A 19382-nucleotide genomic window follows, 5' to 3' on the forward strand; every position below is an offset into this window, starting at 1 on the left:
GAAATATCGTCCCATTAGCTGCAACATGTTAAACATCAAACTTACTTGCAATCAGTTTTACTCTGTCATTTTTATATATAGTATCATCCTGTAATCTTAGCTACATGCTAACATTAAACTCAATTGAAATCAGTTTTACCCAATATTTGTGTATTTTTTGTACGTGTTTGAAGTATCGCCTCATTTAGTGTTAACGTGTCAATATGTTAACGTCAAACTCGATCAGTTTTACTCAGTCTGTGAATTTTATGTTTTCATGCGTTATTTGAGAATCGTCTCATTAGCTTAGCAATGGGCTTTATGCCCAGCTGCACTACTTCCTGAACTTCAGCCAGCTCCTTCCCAGATAGCAAACTGACATTGAATCAACGTGGAAATATGACATCGAAACAACGTTGATCTGACATTGTTTTGCTCATCGAATTAACGTTGAACCAACGTCAGATGCGTCATTCTTTCAAAACTAACGGAAAATCAACTTGAAATCAACGCGTTGTTTCAACGTTATGAAAGCAAACCAATTTTCGATTTCATTTAGCTTTGAAGAATGCCGCGTCTGACGTTGGTTCAACGTTAATTCGATGAGCAAATCAACGTTGTTTCAATGTCACGAGAGACGTCGTTTCCACGTTGATTCAATGTCAGTTTGCTGTCGGGGTTGTTTCCTGTGAGCCATTATTGGGCAAACTTGATTAATTCAGGTGTGCCTGACCTCAGTAGTCAAGGCAACAATAATCAGACACACCTGAATTAATCAAGTTTGCCCAATAATGGCAGACAGGAAACAAGGAGCTGGCTGAAGTTCAGGAAGTAGTGCAGCTGGGCATGAAGCCAATTGGCAATCTGTTTCCTGTGAGGAACTTTGTTCATGCGGTGCCTATATAGTGTTACCGTAAAGTCACTTACGAGGTTCCATTAAGTCGGTTAGGCATTAAGTCGACTCACTAGGTTTTGGAACACAGCTTTTTATATTGACGACAGATAAAACAGTGGAAGTGAGAGTGAATTGTATGACTGGAGAAACCTGTCTTTCCACAAACCTGGATTGATTATGTTTATCTGCTGATATCTGAGATGATTAATGTGTCTTATTTACACACTGACTGGCCAGTATGTTGCAGGTGCACATGAAATCCCTGTTTCCCCCTCCTCAATTTTCTTTATTTAGTCCAGTCTAATCATCTTCCCTCTGGGCTGAGACGCATGATGAATGTGAGGGTGAATTGGCTTGGAGAATGATACTTCAAATTGTGTGGAAGATGTGCTTTCACCTTTTTCTAAGTGATCAAAATTTTGTGACGGGGAACTTGTTACAGGCGAGCACCACTCACATTTGCTCCAGAAGCGTTATTAACCAGCAAATCATTTTGGTCTAAAAGCTTCACTGCATGCTGAGAATATTAAACCCAGTAAACATTGGTTGCCTATTCCCACTTAGGAAAAAAAGGCTATTCTGATGGGTTTATTCTGTAGGTACAGTAGTTTACGAATGCTTCAATAATAAATGTAGAGGAGACATTTTGCTGTTTCTCATCTGTTTCATTTATTGCATTGCAGATCCCACCATCCCTAATGTTCAGGTGACCCGGCTGACTCTGATGTGTGACCAGGCCCCTGGACCAATCACCATGGATCTGACAGGTCAGTCTCACAAGACAAACTAGTCAACAAGTGTTAACATAATCCACTTCATTTAAAATGAGAGCTGTCAGCCGATTCAATATCATTGTATTTATTTAGATTAATCAGATATACTAATACTTCTGAAAATCCCTCAAATGGGGTTGTTTTATTTGTTTTACTGTTATACATTATTTAGTAATTTTGCACAGATGTTTTTTTTAATATATGATTAATTGTATTAAAATAATACTACATTTACTTTTTATATACTATTATATTATTTATTAATATTTTCAATTAGATTTTATTGTTTAGATTTTCAGTTCTATTAATTTTGTTATTTCTATATAGCTAATTTGTTCGGTTCTTTTTTTCTATCTAATATTTATATTTTGTTATATTTAAGCTTTATTTCAATGAATGACAATTATTTTTATTAGTTTTAGTTTTATTTAACAATATGATACAATTTACTTTATTGTCCTCTTAAGGAATTTTTTCTTGGGCTTAGTGTATGCTGCATTTCACACAATAAATAAATAAATCTCATGTGTCTCACATAAACAGTCAAATAGTCCAGTTATGTAAGCAACAACAACACTGATGACCCTATTTAAAATCCAAAGCATTCAACTTATACGTGATTAGTATCAGAATAGTTATGTGGGTTGAGGTAAGTGGGATGAATCTGTGATCTGTGGTTTTGTCAACACAAAGGCTGCTGATCAAGAGCTGGGAGGGCAGTTGCTTAGTTGACACTATTGACAGAGCCTCAGTTGCTCTGCACTGCATCCTAATGCTTCACCTCCCCTGCCTTCAGAGGGGTGATGATGTCATTCCTTGCACTGCCAGCCAATGTCATGCAAGCAGGCAGGAGATGGAGATCTGCAACACAAATCAACACACACTGCTGTATGTAACCATGTATCCACCCTCGATACACTAGAGGGGACAGTCTGGTCTTTTGACGGTCAGAGCAGGTTTCTGCCCCCTCCTTTGCCCTCAGCCGGTTCAACTGTGTGTTTTTTCTCTTTAACAATGGGAATACGGCAAAAGGTCACCTGGTTGCTAGGCAATAGTATGATTCTGGGCTGTTTAAATCAGAGATTTAAAGTAAGAAGCCCTTTTCAGGTATAAAATCTGTAACATCCTTCATTCACAGTGTCAAACCTATATGCAGCAGCACATTTCCTCTTCTAGAACAAAACCAGAAATGACTGTTCAGGAAGGCGTTGCCCTCTTAACACAGAGTACATTGCTGCGCTTTTGTGTGTGGACTTCCTGTTTAGCAACTTTTCCTTAAATTACCACTGCACTGAAATTACAGAACAAAACAATGTTTATTTCTTTTATCGGTTGCCTGATTGGTGGTTAATGGGTATTCTAGACTTAAAACTCATGTAATATGTAACTCATAAATCTATGTAAATCGAGACAAAGGGGTTCAGATCAGAGTACATTTTCTTTCTTTCTTTTGGTCATTTGATGTTAAGTTCAGTTAATTATTTTTCTTATTTTATGTAAAAAAAATCTCTGTCTCTTTGATCTCATTTATTAATTCTTCTTATAAATTGTGGTCAAAAAATGTTTCTAGTAATTACACTACCATTCAAATGTTTGGAAATTTGTTTTTATAGCAAGGACACATTAAATTGATCAAAATTACAGTTAAATTACGGTTAAAATTACAGAGTCATTTATAAGCACAACCACTACTAAAAAATAAGAAATGTTTCTTGAGCAGCAAATCATCATCAGAATGATTTCTGAAGGATAATACATTTGAAAATAAATTACATTTCCCAAAATTTTGAATAGAGTATTTTAAAACATTTTAAAGCATAGCTTTTGCGCTGAAATACCATGCTTTAGCTGTAAATTCATTCCAATCCATAAATATAGAGCGAATACTTCACTATACAAGAACCTGCAGATAAACAGCATAAATTATCATTCCATAGCCTGAGCAGTAAACAGGAGCACATTAGAGGTCTGTGATCAGGAACGCAGATGTGCCAGAGTCCTGCTGTGAGTGACATCCAAGCGTGGCACCTCACTGTGGGACGTCCACTGGGACGGAACGCGCTAACCAGACTGAGTTTTTGATGGATCTGGCTGGATCGAGACGCAGTAGAGGAAGACTGTAACGGTTAGTGGTAGATGAAGGTGGGGAGCAGAACCTGACTGCACTCAAGACTCGAATAGCACTCAGCGTGACAGCAGAAGTTCTGCTCTGCTGACATTCAGATTAGAGCAGCAGGAATCCAGACCTTATCATGCCGCTCTTAATTGAATCCGAATAGTCCATATCCGAGCAGTTGAATATGTTGCAGTGTTCGTCGCATCCCCTGAGAGAGATGTGAATAAAGCACAGAGGATTCACTCTTAACCCAGTCTGCACTCCAAAAAAATCCTTACAAATGTACAGTACTGCGCAAAAGTCTTAAGCAAGGCCGATTATGAATGTAATCTGATACTTACAACTGATCATGTGTTCAGTTCAGACTTAGAATCTTTCAGCTAGTCGAATACATTGGAATTGTAACAATCTAATGATATGTTTGTATGTACAAGGAGTCTGACAACAGCCGGTGCTCCACACGGAGATCTGATCTCACCATCAAGTCCGTCCATGATTACATGAAGAAACAGAAAAAAATTGAGACAAACTAATCCCAGAAAAACTGCGTCAACATTTCTAACACGCTTGAAGAAAACTTCCTGCATATGCGAATGATCGAATGCGTGTTTATTCTCAACAACTCGTAACACAACATGTTTATTCTCAAAGTATAATGAGTCTATTCTCAGCAATTGAGTTTATTTTCAAAGTATACATTTTTTATACGTGTTTTTTCTCAAAACACGACTTGATTCTTGAAATTTAAATTTAGTTTATTCTCAGCATTGTATTTCAAGTTTTATAATCTCGCATTAATATGACTTTAAAAATGAGATGGTGTTTATTATTACAGTTATTATTATTACTTGGCACTAATCCTCTTCTGTAGGAAACGTATCTTTTAGTAAAGCGAGATTCAGTGAGTTATGTTGATGGTGATGATGTGTCTGTGTTGAACGCTGCAGCAGTGGGAGTGAGGGTGGAACGGGCCGCTCTCATTCTCACCTCTTGCCAGATTTCAGCTCCTCCAGACTGCTAGAGCCTCCGCTGGGATCTTCCTTATCCATCTCCATCTTTGCTCTCTCCTAACTGTTGTGTGGGAGTCAAACAAATGACATACCAGCTACAACAACTTCAGCAAACTGTTCATTACCAACCAAGTCCTTCAGAATCTTTAAGCACACACAACTACTCACATACACATACATACATGTGTTTGTATGTGTGCGCGTCTTCGTTGTTAGGATCAAATGTCACTTCCCATAAAATCGGAATGTTTTTTGTTATTAAAATGTAAAAATAATTCAGAAAGTTTTCTGTGATGGGTAGGGTTAGGGGATAAAATATAGTTTGTTTGGTATACAAATTATTATGTCTATAGATGTCCCTGGCCCACTGCCATAAGAGGGCATCGACCCCTCTTCTGAAGATCAGATTTGTACCCCCTAAGTTTCAATTTGTGCCTTATCCCCCCTAGACTGCGATGGCCCCTCATGATATTACAGTTTTACTGTATTTTTGAATTAAAAAATGCAGCCTTGGTGAGCATAAGAAACAACATGCAAACTTCTGAATAGTAGTGTAAATGTGTGTGTATATGTAGTGTGTGCGGACAGTCTAACTTGCATGTAAGTGGAGTAGATCAGCATTTCATAATGAGATCACACACCCTACGTTTTAACTCTCACTGTCGCAGACATGGACTAATCCTCTAGTCCAATCAGGATTATGTTATTATGTTATTATCAGAGCTAGATTTAGTCAATTACAGATATGGAATTTTCATCTTTTTGATGTAGAAAAGGTTTTGAGAGGGTCGATGCCGCTTCTGTTATATTGACATTGACATCACACGTCAGCACATGCAGAGAATCCACTTCAAGATGGAGAATCTCCAAGCCGAGGTCCAGTTCCACTAGATGGTAAAGCCTCTACAGCCTAAAAATAGTATTAATGTTATGGAGATTAATAAACAGTCTGGCTTTTGGCATCACGTGAATGGGCCACAAATCATCATTAATGTTGTTCTTTGTATCAATCTCCAATTTCTCCTTCCTCCCTGGTCTCTTTCAGTATCCATTACAAAGCACTTAGTGCAGATCCAAGGGATAAATTGATAACGCAGCAGTTGCACTTTTGTAAGGAAGCTCTTTGCATTGAACTCGGTTGAACTACAAGCAAAATGCGACCTGCCACATAAAAGGCTTGCAGTTATATTTCTTTAAAAAATGTGTTGTGAAAAGTTAGTTTCAAAAGCAATTTTAACATTACAATATTGCGTTACTCCCTGAAATGTAATTAGTTGCATTTGGTTACATTACTTTTGTTACTTTTTCTCACCTGGGCTGGGCTGGGCTTGCTTGTATCTTTTTTAATGACAAAAAAAGATATATTTTAGCAAATGTAAAGACTCTTACACACCAAAAGTGAAATGTTTAACGTTGAATGAAATGCAAATCCACGCCAGCCTGTACCTTTCGGCTGTGCTGCCATTCTCAATTGCAAAATATATATATGGTGCAGCTTTCTCCTGATTTCATTCAACATGGGGACAGGAGAAGTGTCAGACTATAAATGGGAAAACTACGGTGGCCGAGAGAGCTCAACGTGCTGCAACTGAAGAAAACGCATGCAAATAGAAAAACACCAGCAAATTAATAAAACCTCTTCATCAGTTTCACAAAACATGTGTGCTCCAAATACTCACAACACAAACAACATTTCTGGGTTTCAGAAATTCCGAGCGTGGAGCCCTCCACCTGGACAGCAAGCCAAGTATGCATAACCTTAGACCTTAGTAACTATAAGTAGATATACTGTATAACACATATAAAATGTATTTGCAACAGTTTGTTAACAGCAATAATAAGGTATTTCTGGTAATAACAGCTCTTTAGCTGATGGACATGGTGCTGCGTTGTCATGGGAACATCCCTGGTGAAAATAATGAGGAAATTGCATTGTCTTTCATTGCTCCCTTCACCAAGTGTGTTCCACACGGCTACATAATGGCACACAACTGCTCTGCTCCCTCCAAAAGGGCTCTGCCCTTCGAAGGGAGTAGGACATAGGGAAGCTCACGAACAAAAGCACGTCCCAGCCGGGTTCGTCACCTGTTGGGCTCCCCTGGAAATGTTTCCATTGTGGTCTATGTTATTTGCAGCGCGTTTCAGTATTTGTTTGTATTGTGAGTATTTGGAGTACATGTGTTGAGCACACTGATAAAGAGGTTTTATTAATTTGCTGGTGTTTTTCTTCAGTTGCAGCACGTTGAGCTCTCACACCACCATAGAAAACAAAGTCCTGGCGTTACTTTTTTGAAAAAGTAACTGATATTTTCTTGTAAATTTAAAAGTAATGTGTTACTTTGAAAAGTCAACTGATTACGTAACTCTCGTTACCCCCAACACTGATTATAACAATGCTTAATTCAACTTAATTTCATTCTGGCTGATTTTTTTTTTTTTTTTAACACAGGTGACCTTGATGCTTTGAAGAAGAAGAGCTTCACCATGAAGGAGGGAGTGGACTACAGGGTGAAAATTCACTTTAAGGTAAAATTGAACCCAAGCTTCTGCAGCCTCAGAGCATGTATACATGAAATGCCAGTGCAGTCTCATCCCAAGACGTCATATAACTGACGTCTTGGGACGTCTTTTGACCATACGTCAACATCCGCCGTTTTTAGGGTACCCTTTAACGTCGGTTAGATGACGTTATCGGATCCTACCCCAGACCTAAACCTACCCCTAAAACCTACCCCGTCACCTAACTGACGTTAAAGGTAAAGCGTCAGTTGTAAGACGTCCCAGGATCGTTATGTAACTGACGTTAAAGGGTACCCTAAAACGGCGGATGTTGACGTATGGTCAAAAGACGTCCTTAGACTTCAGTTATATGACGTCTTGGGATGAGACTGTGTTAGAAGTGCAAGGCTAGAAGTGGATAGATTGTTTATTTCCTGTCTTGATCAGGCCAGCACTATGAAGAACATAGGGAAATACACACAGAAACTCTTTCCCAGGCTAAAAATAACACACTTAAAATTAGTTGTAAACAGTTCGGGTTACAATGTAAGCAGTGTTGGTCCTGAACGCATTCATTGAACGATAGTTCATGAACTCGTTGATATTTTGGGCGAACGTGAACTGAACGTAGTGTATTTCTGCTTGATGAACGTTACTGTGAACTCGTTCATTCTGGTGTCTGTGAACGCACGCTCTCTCAGTAACTTATAGTAATAGGGTGCCAGATTTCTATAGACTATCACAGTCCCACCGCACAGCCCGAGAGAGCATTGGTGCCGGAAGTAAATTTCTCATTAATTTCTCCCATTGACATTTTGTAAAATCCATATCTAAAGAGTATTAGAGCATGTCTGAGAAAATGCAAAAAAGTCAAGGGTACAAGCCTGTGTACATATTTTCATTTCCGAGCAAAGAAACTACTCCTCCCATAAACCACTGCGCCTCACTAAAGTTGACTGAAGCCACCGTGAAAGAGCCTTTTGGGTGACTTCCAAATCTGACGACGGCCACCTGAACTTTTTCCTCCAGTTAATTTTATATAGTGAATGTGCAGGGAAACTCCTTTTTCTCGATTTACTGAAGCTTACAGTATATGTAAAACGCATTTGCAGCTGCACATGCTAAAACATTGAGCGTCTGGCTCACTCATAGGCTGTGCTGCGGCAAATGCACATCCAATGCCGCGGCGTCGTCTCTGAGGTGCGACCAATGAACTTAGCCCTACGTCATTACACTATCTTCAGTCTTCACGTACCTTTGTGGGGTTTCAGACACGTTACACAACTTCCACCAATCAGATGCATCACTGTGGGATTGTTCAGGATTGTGGGTAATCAAGTACTTATCGAATACATTGTGAATAAAAGGGATTTATCTTAAAACAAGGTTAGTGCCCCATGAACTTTTGGCGTTTATATGAGCATATATAGTCACTTAGTACAGCCGTAGCTGGTTTTAAGTCTACCATGTATGGTTAAGTTTTAATGGCCTATATCCCAACTGTCAATGGAGAAATTGTATTGAATTTTTACTTCCTGTGATGCTCTATAGAGCCTTCCAGATGAAAACTCAGCTAAAACACACTGTTAATTAAACAGACCTTAATATGTAGCGGAAAAAACACCCAATCTGGCAACACCAGCCACCAGTGTCGCACCACCGGATGTGCCATCAAAACAAAAAACATCATGTTGTCGCCAATGCAGCGCCGTCGTATGATCATTTAAACGGGTTTTAAGACAAGATCGTGAGGATGGGGAAAATCTTACATTTCTGTGCAAACTTTGCCCGCCGATAAAATTATTGCTGTCTGTGTTTGAATATGGGCGGTGGCAATAAACAAAAAAAACTTGCAGCAACAAATGGGGGGAAAAAAACTATGATCTAGTTCATTTTTAGAACTGTGAACTTAGTTCAAAATTTTGAAGTATGAACTATGAACCGAACTAGTTTATTTTCAAATTTGTGAACTGAACTTTCACCTAGTTCATGCAGAAAGTGAACTTTCCCAACACTGAATGTAAGCAGAAAGTTTTTTGCTATGCAATATGGGTGGTGTTGAAATGTTTTTGTTTTGTTACAGTTTTTTTCAAGAAATTTTAATTAAAATTGGCATCTAGAATCACTGAGTCATAGCAGATAATTTTCCCGCAAAATACCAAAATCCCTTGGTATCCAACAATATCCTTCTATCCCATGATTAATCAGGAAAGAAGTGCCTGATTAAGCTTGATACAGAAGATACTGTAAAATATAGCATTATAGTTCATGTCTAAAGACACTAAAATAGACAGTGACTTATTTTCAGTGCAAATTCCAGGTATTCCCTGAAGTAAATTCCTAAATGATCAAGGATCTAACAGGACCTCTGCTGGTGACTGTGAGAATGAAAATGATATGTTAAATTAATATGTATTCTAATTCATCCCATCTGTTCCCATTAGGTCAATAGGGACATTGTGTCTGGACTGAAATATGTGCATCTGACCTACAGGAAAGGACTCAGACGTAAGAGCATCTGTATTCATGAATTTAAATGTTGGCCTTGCTTGGTGCTGGGAATGTGTTTGAGTCAAGGGTGTATGGATGTCTTTAAACACACATGTACTGTTTTAATGTGAGTGATCTAAGACCAACATTTAAATAAATATCTTGCATTCCCATTTTAATCTTATAAACACATTTCACTTACATTTATATTATGTTATCTTGTTGGCAAAATCTTGAGATGATTTAGTCCAACAATGCTCAGATTATCTGTGATAAGTCCACTTTGAGTTGATCTGATATTATATAAACAGGAAACTATTGATGATGTGCCAATCAGTGTTAATGTGTTTGTTAACAAAACGTTTATCACAGAAAACGGTGTCATGACAATAATTAAAAGTTTGGGATTAAAAACCTGTTAATTAAATATGACGGAAAAAAATAACAGCACAAAATATTAACAATATCAGTCAATAATAATCTTGATGATTGACCCGCCCGTGTGACACAATTCAATCCAATTTATTAATTGAAACATAAAAATGGAAATAAATAAATTGTTTTATTAATAGGCATTTCAAATTTACAAAATCATTAGAAAAAAAAAATTGACAAAAGTTTATTTGCCTTTTTTTGCGTAGTTTTGCCAAATGCTTTTCTCTATCCATTTGCCTGACAGATTAAAAAATGCCATTGGCCAGTTTACTTGTGGGGGAAACCAATCAATCAGCTTTCGACCAGTCAGTCTGGATGAATTGCGCTTGTGTCGAAGACTCAGGAGTCATGATCTATTATTGAAGAGAACTTGTGCGATGCAGAAACTCTTACAAAGCTAAAACAAACACTCGTTTTTGATCTATTAATCATGCATCTCTCTCTTACTGTATGCAGTCTCACTGTTTTGAAGCGCCTGTACTAGAAAATAAAGGTGTGCTGTCATGAATAATTAAGCGAGGCGTCTTCTCATAGGATAAGGACACGTAGTCTCATGAATGATTATGGTATTTATCGGTATCAATATTTATCGTCAGTACACCATTGTCGGTAACGATATAAAAATGTTCGATATAGCGCTCCATGTTTTCATTAAAATGCGTGTTGCACGTTGCCCAACATAATGAAATTGTGCAACTCCATCCATGGTTTAAACCATCAATGTCAGTGCAGTTTGAGCCAATCTTGATCAAGCGACACGGTTACTAGAGATCCAGTAAAGAAAGCAGTTGAATTCACCACAGAAGTTGAATTCGCCACATCCTGTGATGTTGACACAAAGACAAAAAAAATTAAATCCAGTTGAAAATTAACTAGTTTTTTCCTACGGTCAAAACTAATGGATGGTAACATTGACTTCTTTGATGTTCAGCACACATAACTGTTAAAATCTCAGAAAATTTTGTTTAGGGTTTCATGACCCTTTTAGAGCCGCTCTCTCTTGTATGTGTCTCGTAATTTTAAGAAAAAAAGTCACGTTGCACGTTATAAACTTGGAATTGTGAGAAAATACATTCAGCCTTTGTTCTCAGAATTGTTAGAGATAAACTTGCAATTGCGAGTTATAAAGTCAAAATTCAAACCTCTGAGAAAACAGTCAGAATTGTGAAATAAACAGTTGCAATTACCCCTTTTATTTTTTTATTACTTGGCGGAAACCAGCTTCCATATTTGTGGCTCTCAAAATGAATGTAAGATGGACTGTCATGCTATTTTGCAATTAGAATTCAAATGAATGAATATGTCACAAAATGTTTACTAAATTTAAAAGATATTTTCATTTTTTCCTGTAGTGGATAAGGCAGTGTACATGGTGGGGAGCTACGGTCCGAGAGCCGAGGAGCATGAGTTTATGACCCCGGTGGAGGAGGCTCCGAAGGGCATGATCGTTCGCGGAAGCTACCACATCAAATCCTACTTCACAGATGACGACAAGACAGACCATCTGTCGTGGGAGTGGAACCTGCAGATCAAAAAAGACTGGGACAGTGCAGAGTAAAGAGGTTATCCCTCTGCCCCTCTCTCTCCCAGATGCATAGCAAAATACCCAGTTTATGACTAATGTTTAAAACAGAGGACTAGATTAGGTAGACATGCAGCTGGAGTTGACTTTGCAAATGGTTAAATAACAATTAGTCATATCACAAAAACCTTAAAATAATGAACACATTTTTACATATTCAGTGTAATCAACGGTGAGGACAAACAGTGACTGGCAGGGTATTAGAGGTGACTTAGTACTTTGTAATAGATATAACAACGGTATAATCAACAAATGAAATACGTCATGCCTGTACTCTCAGGTTAGTGTAAACTGTAAATGTAAATATTACGATGTCTGTATTCTTGAAATGCATTTAGAGTTCTTTACAGAGCCCATGAGCAGATCAGTGCATGCTTGGATGTGAAGCCATTGTGTTTGCTATGGCTAATGTCTTGTATTGATGATGTAATCAGCCTGCTGTTAACTGATAAATACGTGTGTAGGAAGTGGTTTGTACTTAGTGTTGCTTGTCCAAAAGGTATTTCTGAACATTAAACCCTTCCAAAAAAGACCAACTTAGACCAACCGTATGAAGTCGTTCGCCAGCAAAGCTGGTCTAACAGCATTTCTGGTGAAGCTATAGTCACTTGTCTTACTAGTTAGTCTAGTTAAGAAGGCCGATTGGCACCGCAGGCTAAACATTTGCTGGTCTTTTTAGTTGGGAGCCCACCATCACTGGAGCCCATAGTCAAGCACCCTCCTCATTCCCTGAAATGGTTCAAAATCTCTTCATCTCTGTCCAGGTGTCTGTAACTGTCCTACATCTAGCTTTTTCATATTAGATTGTCTATGACTTTTTTTTTTTTTTGACATTACAAAATAAATACATTTTGTTGTTTATAATGCCTGCTGATACTGTTACCTTACACTTCCATCTCCATCTCTGGTGTTATTATCTGATGTGCATATCTGATGTTTTTTTCTTAAATAATTATCTACTGCGCTATATCATATTCTGATATATCACAGAATTTTCAGAAAAACTTTGGAAATGATTACAATAAGACTTCTTCAAGAAAGGTAACAAATGCCACAGGAAATGTATAACTTGCATGTGCATTTTTGTAATGCCTTTATGAGGGAGACAAATGCTAAATCATCATTAACTGTGAGCTAGTTAGCAATAGGAAGAAATAAATAAGAGAGCGCACAAAAGATTAGCGGAGGGTTTTTTTTTTGTGAATTGTCATTTTTGATTACCGTGTGACTCTACAGTCAAAATTTGACTATAAGATGGATTTGATCAAATGGAAATCCTCAACATTTTTTCAAAATATACGCACATGATGTATATTTTCTCAAATTCATAGTGTGAGTGTTTATGCAGTTGTCCTCACAATGTTATCATTAGTCTACTTGTAGTATTGCATGATGCTTCATTTTTATATGTTAGGGGGTTCATCATTGTGATGTAAAGTCGGCAGTAGTAAGATGTAATGTAAGATTTAGTCAGGGCATTTTTTCAGCTGACTGATTCATTTGCTAAAAATAGATTCTATTGCTTCTGAATTGTCATACATTTTTAATAAAGTTTGGCTTGTCCTTACTATTTGTTATCTTGTTTCAAATGTCTTAGTTTAGTTCATATACCAGTATGATTACTAGGCACATCAAGTCAGTTTATAAAATGAACAACAAAAAAGCAGAAATAAAAGAATGTCGAGAAAAATTCGCTTCCGTATGATAAAAACCGAATCTCAGAAGAAAAAGACGACACGCATCTTTCTCTCACTTGCTTGAGTCTGCCACAACATGTACCGCCTTCCAAAATTGACCAATCATAGTAAAGTACATTAAGTACGTCTTTGCTGATTGGCGCTCTGCTCACCAGCTACGCATACTGTTAGTGTTGCCATGTCCTCCTGTTAAAACCTTAAAACCTCTTTCAGGTTGTTTTTCCATGAAGACGCTATATGTCCCGTTGCAGGTTGCTGTAAAGACATATATGCATTTAATCGATAAACCTATTAAAAATAAAAATTCTTCACAGAATGATGCATATATGTTATTTTGAGGAAAGGTACTTATTTTGAGGAAGTTTATCAGTACAGGTACCTAGTTTTAAAGCGAGATCTGGCAACATGTGTACGCAAACAGTGAAGTTTTTAGCAATTTAGCATTATCCTTTTTGCTGGCGAGATGTCATCAGTATTAAGACACTGTACCAAATTCAGCCCCTCTGGTGGTATGTGTGTTTTGCATCATCTGAAACTTTTGCTGTTTTCTGTTGTGCAGTGAGCATGTTTTATTTTGAAGGAAATGTGCAGTAGCAATACAGGAATTAGGACGAAGGTCAGCGGACCACACAAGAGTTGTCTGTCTACGCCTTTATTGTAGTTTTCATGTAATCATTAAGTTAGTTATTTAATTAATCTATAGGTTTTAGAAAGCAGAACACATCGTCATATAATGATACATATTTCAGTTGTTGTTTTGGTGTTGTTAAACTTTTATTTTTCACTTCTTTTAAAGGGACACGCCACAGCTTATTCACACTGGGAAATACAACACTATAGTTGTAACGTTAACCAATAGTTAAATAAATGCACTGCGAAATACATTGACTTTTACTTTTACATATGGAAAATAATATATCTCTTGAAGGGGTTGTGTCACTGCTGTCTGGAAACTGTAGTCATGGGAGGACCTGTGCTCTACAATACTTATCTTCAAACAAATATTCATCATCCTCAAAAATTAAAGTGGACCTGGATAGTAGTAATGGTAAGAATCTTAATGCATAATGTGTATTAATAATGGGTTTACTGCATTGCAACTACACTTATCAAAAATTAATACTAGAAAATCCTTATTCCTGTTATAATAATTTAATATTCTCACAGGTGTTGCTATAATGCAGTTCCAAAGTCCTCCAGTCAACAGTCTGAGTCTTGACTTTTTGACTGAGTTTGCTATTAATTTAGAAAAACTTGAACTGGACAGAGGCTGCAGAGGTGTGATCATAACATCTGTAAGTCATCAGAAACATCTGCTTTAGTGGAATCCAGTTTGGTTTATATGTTTGTTCATTTCATTGACAGTGCTGTTTTTGTTATAGGCCCAGCCGAAGGTGTTTTCTGCAGGCCTAGATATTTTGGAAATGTATCAGAAGAGCCCAGAGCACTGCGCAGAATTTTGGAAGGCTGTACAGGACGCGTGGCTAAAGCTTTATGGGTCCACCAAGGTCACAATCGCTGCAATCAATGTGAGTGCCACTATACACTCTTCTTTTTTGTTTTCTGATACCTGGCTGGTTTAGGTAAAGTACTTGTATAGGGTCCAATGTTTAGTTGTTGAATGTACATTAATTGTTCTGTTTTTTAGGGCTCCAGTCCTGCAGGTGGCTGTTTGTTAGCTATGTGTTGTGACTACAGGATCATGGCTGATAACCCTCGCTATAACATTGGTCTCAATGAAACACAACTTGGTATAGTTGCACCTTTTTGGTAAGTGTTATTGCTGTGAATTTCACAATCAGTAGACTTTGGAACCACTAGCTAGTAGCTACTTTTGCCCAAATAAACAGATATTATTTGGATTGATGGCTCCATATGATTGAAAAGCCTTCATGTAAACACCTCAATCGAAACGACTGAGATTGTTCCACGTGAATTTCGATCGGATTGAAGAGGAAGTAAAAAATCCGATCAATAGAAAAAATAGCACGTAAATGCTTGAATCCAACTATAATCATATTAAAAAATAGCAAAAATTATTTATAAATTATTGTATGTGTAATTGATGTGAGTCTGATTTCAAAGTTTAGGTTTCATATAAACAGATCTTTCAGAATCTGAAATCGGATTGGATTCATTCAAAGTAACAAAAATGATTGCCTGTAAACATGCCTACTGTAAAACAGGATGGTACTAAATGGAGATTTTGTAAACCAGGTTTAAGGACACCATGGCAAATGTTGTGGGCCATAGAGAAACTGAGAAGGGTCTTCAGCTCGGTTTGTTGTACAATACTCCTGAAGCACTGAAGATCGGTTTGGTGGACGAGCTTGTTCCTGAAGATAAAGTTCTCAGCGCAGCTACTGAGACCATTACTAAATGGTTGGCTATCCCAGGTAAATAGTAATAGTTTGCTCCCGAATAAAATATTTCTGCCTGGTATTGTACATTTTGTTCATGTACACTGTTTTTTGCCCACAGATCATGCCCGTCAGATAAGTAAGTCTATGATGAGAAAGCCCACCTTAGACAAACTACTTGGGAACAGAGACGCCGACACCACAAACTTCGTCAGTTTCATCACCAAAGACTCCATCCAGAAATCTCTTGGGATGTACATGGAGATGCTGAAGAGGAAGAGGTCTTGATGACCTGAACACGTGCCTGTTGTTGACATTGTCTTTATGTAGCGTGCATCAATGTCACTGTATATCACATTGTCCTCTCTTTTCTTACTAGAGGATAAATTTGTTTGTAAATAAAATCATATAAAACTAAAATGGGGTCTCATTAGGATGTGGGTAGTTGACATCTTATCATTACATGTTGACAACTTGTCTATTTGACTTTTTTTTTTTTTTATTCAACATCAAGGTTTTAAAGTTTTGCATGCGTGTATGTTAGGTCAAGTAACTGGTTGCCTATTATTTTAAAAGTCTGCATGAAGCGGAAGTTGCGATAGTCTTTTCTTCCCTATTTTGACGATACAGCTTCTAGATCAAGAAAAAAAAAGTAGGGCTGGACTTGTTTTTGTCCAATAGGAATTGATTGGATGGTTGTGGTTTGCTATTGCAGTGATGTCATGTGAGTGACAGGTTGTCCCGTCCTCGCGCCAGTAACACGTCTTCAGAGAGGAGAAGAGATGTCGTTCCAAGTGAGAGAAATTATTTTAATTAAATATTGCAAATGCACACGAATAAAAAAACACACAAATAAAACGTTAATAATAAACACTACAATATCCCATAAAAAATAAGAATGGAAAATTTTGATTTCATGATGTATTTCTCTTTTTTTTGAGTGAATTTGTAATCAACCTTTTCCTTCATTAGTTCATTATAATTGCAGCTAAATTTGTTTTAAAAATACAAGTAGTCATAATTTGCTTCACATTCACCTATGCATTTCTTACAGCTATAGAATGATATAGGACAAACATTCGTTGAAGCAAATGATTTCTTTTTATTCCCACCAAGTGTTACAAGCAGTGTGTATCTGCTGTGAGGGAACAACCTTGATCTCTTTTTCACATGAGCTTGACCTCAACTGGAAAGTGATCGCTCACTGCCAGGGCCTGTGATAGGGACATGAGCACTTCAGACAGATGAATACACTCAGCAATAACTCAGTTTCTAGAGATCCTTAGGTTCAATATTTAAACACTTGTGCAGCTTAACAATAATCCCAAATGGGGCAAAACCTGTCCTCACCCAGCTCTGGCTCAATCCATGGGTTTCCATGAAGTCAAAGACCTGTGCTGATCCAGGGGACACTCCTTTCATCATGTCAGGGGTGGCCACAATCCTGTTACATCCAGCATATCACGAGTCATTACATAACATAAGTTTATCTGACCCAGCTAGATAGCTTGTGTTGTTTTCCCTACCTGTCATAAGGGCAGTTTGTGTTTGTGACGGTTGTGTCCACACTGTCAGGGATGAGCCAGGTGTAGCTTTGGTCAGTGCGGAGTCGAATATTTGACCAATTCGAATTTGAAACGTAGCTACAGCCAGCATTGAAGTCTCCCAAAAGCATGATGTTCTGAAATGAAATGTGAAATGTCACAAATTCCCTAAATCATATTGTATTAGCATAGTTCTCATCTAGTATAGTTACATTTGTGTTCAAACGTTGTCTAGTATCCAAGACGACATCATGCAGAGCATCGATTTCCTGCACAGCGACTTCTGGAGATGTATGCTGGGGAATGAGGGCAAAGTCCCGGACAGCTATGGAAAATGCAGACTTGTTAGGGCTCAGGATTCAAAACATTTTCTGTTTTTATTATTAAAAAAAAAAAGCATTATTTATTTATTTATTTTTAAATTTCTTATTGACCCCACATTTTGAATAGTAGTTTATATTCAGCTATGAGTGTGGTCACATTTAGGATCTGGAAATCACATTCCCTTCATTTTCATTTTCTTAACCTCAGAGGAACTGTCTGAATTTAGTGTACCATACATTTCTTTGGATGAAAAGCTTTTGCTGAACAGTGTGTTTCAAATGTATCACTGGTAACATTTTGACAATGAACTGGGACCGCCACCTGTATCAGAGGAGAACATCACAACAAAGGGTTCTCTGTTGAAAGTATCAGTTCCACAGGATTCACATCCATCATCATACTGGAAGCTGTTTGAAACCGACACTGTCTGGCGCCTGATGAGAACATCATTTGATATGAACCACAGGTACCACCACATATTAGTATACATACAGTGTTATATGATATGTGAGCTACATGGTACCTGTAAATATAGAGATATCTCTCTGTGTAAGTGCTCCTACCCAGGGGCTCACTTACAATGTGCTGATACTCATATGGAGAGGAACCTCTGATGATGAAAATAATATTTTATTTATTCAATTTCAAATAATGCTGTAATTTACAGATATTAAGTTAAACAACGTACCCATTTACACTTTCCATCAGTTTATTCGTTGCAGAGAGATCAATGTCTCTCACCTCTTGGATGAGTACAATGTCATAGCGGTGAACTACCTAACAAACACAACACTAAGGTTACCAAACAAGAAGCAAGATATGGGTATTCTATGGGTGTCACTCACTTTGGTAATGATGTCAAGCAGAGTGGCATTGGATGCTTTTGAGTCCCCAAAGGTTTTGATGTTAAATGCTCCAATCAGAAGCGAGTTTCCAATGTGGACGGATATCAAGAGCAGATTTAAAGTGATAATAATCTTCATGCTGTATTTTGAGATGAAGATTATTTCCCAGGAAAATATTTAGACATTAGACAGTTAATCATATCTGAGACAGATTAGCACTAGTCAATTAGAATCTTAAAAAACCGATGTAATGAAGAAAATATTACTCTAATATAAATATGCATTAGTTAAGATTGTATTTTGAGCAATTTATTCCATGCAATAAAATAGCTTTACCTGCTGGTGATTTCTGCATTCATTTGTGCCGTGAGAACGGGGAGAAAGGAAGCCTTTTTGCACCACTAAGGAGCCTTTATATACTCTACCTCAGCAAGTCTCTCTCTCTGGGGATATAATTGGTATCACATATTCTAGAGAGTTTTTATTTTCAGACAGCAACCTCTTGCTTACTCTCTCCCTGGGAAATAAACAGATGGGTGATAAGGCAACATCTAATGTAACTTTAAACAGGTGGCTTGACAGAAGTATTTATAAAATATTTATTTTGTAGCTGGCTGCTGTTCCTCGGTATTCAAGGACTTATTTTTTTTTAACACTATGATCTCTTATAGGGTCAGAATCTCTGCATTACTTGAGCTTGTACTGTAACTCTTCCATATACATTTCCCAATATTTATTTGATTGAAAAGACTTTGCGTAGCAAGCCTATTTAAAATGTATTTGTTTGTCATCAACAAGAAACTATATTATTATTACACTCTGACATTGAAAAG

General features: G+C 37.4%; 3 protein-coding genes across 4 annotated transcripts in view; 2 read left to right on the forward strand and 1 right to left on the reverse strand.

The window, feature by feature from the left end:
- The window catches only part of arhgdig (Rho GDP dissociation inhibitor gamma), a 28355-nt gene extending 16569 nt beyond the window's left edge, over nt 1-11786 (forward strand). For both annotated transcript variants that reach the window (XM_039686253.2, XM_039686252.2), the window contains exons 3-6: nt 1558-1641; nt 7223-7299; nt 9717-9780; nt 11550-11786. In XM_039686253.2, the coding sequence (XP_039542187.1) occupies nt 1558-1641; nt 7223-7299; nt 9717-9780; nt 11550-11755 (431 nt within the window). In that variant the 3' untranslated portion in view covers nt 11756-11786. The remainder of the gene's footprint in view (nt 1-1557; nt 1642-7222; nt 7300-9716; nt 9781-11549) is intronic.
- A 2048-nt stretch (nt 11787-13834) lies between these two features.
- eci1 (enoyl-CoA delta isomerase 1) lies at nt 13835-16256 on the forward strand. The gene is made up of 7 exons (XM_039687522.2): nt 13835-13985; nt 14405-14524; nt 14644-14771; nt 14859-15005; nt 15125-15246; nt 15694-15872; nt 15958-16256. Exons 1-7 carry the CDS (start codon nt 13940-13942, stop codon nt 16122-16124), a joined length of 909 nt encoding a protein of 302 aa, XP_039543456.2. The 5' UTR covers nt 13835-13939; the 3' UTR covers nt 16125-16256.
- Nucleotides 16257-16899: 643 nt separating this feature from the next.
- Nucleotides 16900-18998, reverse strand: dnase1 (deoxyribonuclease I). The gene is made up of 9 exons (XM_039687523.2): nt 18886-18998; nt 18550-18688; nt 18393-18481; nt 18228-18314; nt 18026-18138; nt 17593-17705; nt 17363-17517; nt 17187-17280; nt 16900-17050 (listed from the first exon to the last, which is right to left on the reverse strand). The coding sequence occupies exons 1-9, from the start codon at nt 18906-18908 to the stop codon at nt 17003-17005; spliced, it is 861 nt and encodes a 286-aa protein (XP_039543457.2). The 5' UTR covers nt 18909-18998; the 3' UTR covers nt 16900-17002.
- Nucleotides 18999-19382: the final 384 nt, after the last annotated feature.

The sequence above is a fragment of the Pimephales promelas genome, chromosome 3 (assembly GCF_988280905.1).
Source record: "Pimephales promelas chromosome 3, fPimPro1.hap1.1, whole genome shotgun sequence".
NCBI lineage: Eukaryota > Metazoa > Chordata > Actinopteri > Cypriniformes > Leuciscidae > Pimephales > Pimephales promelas.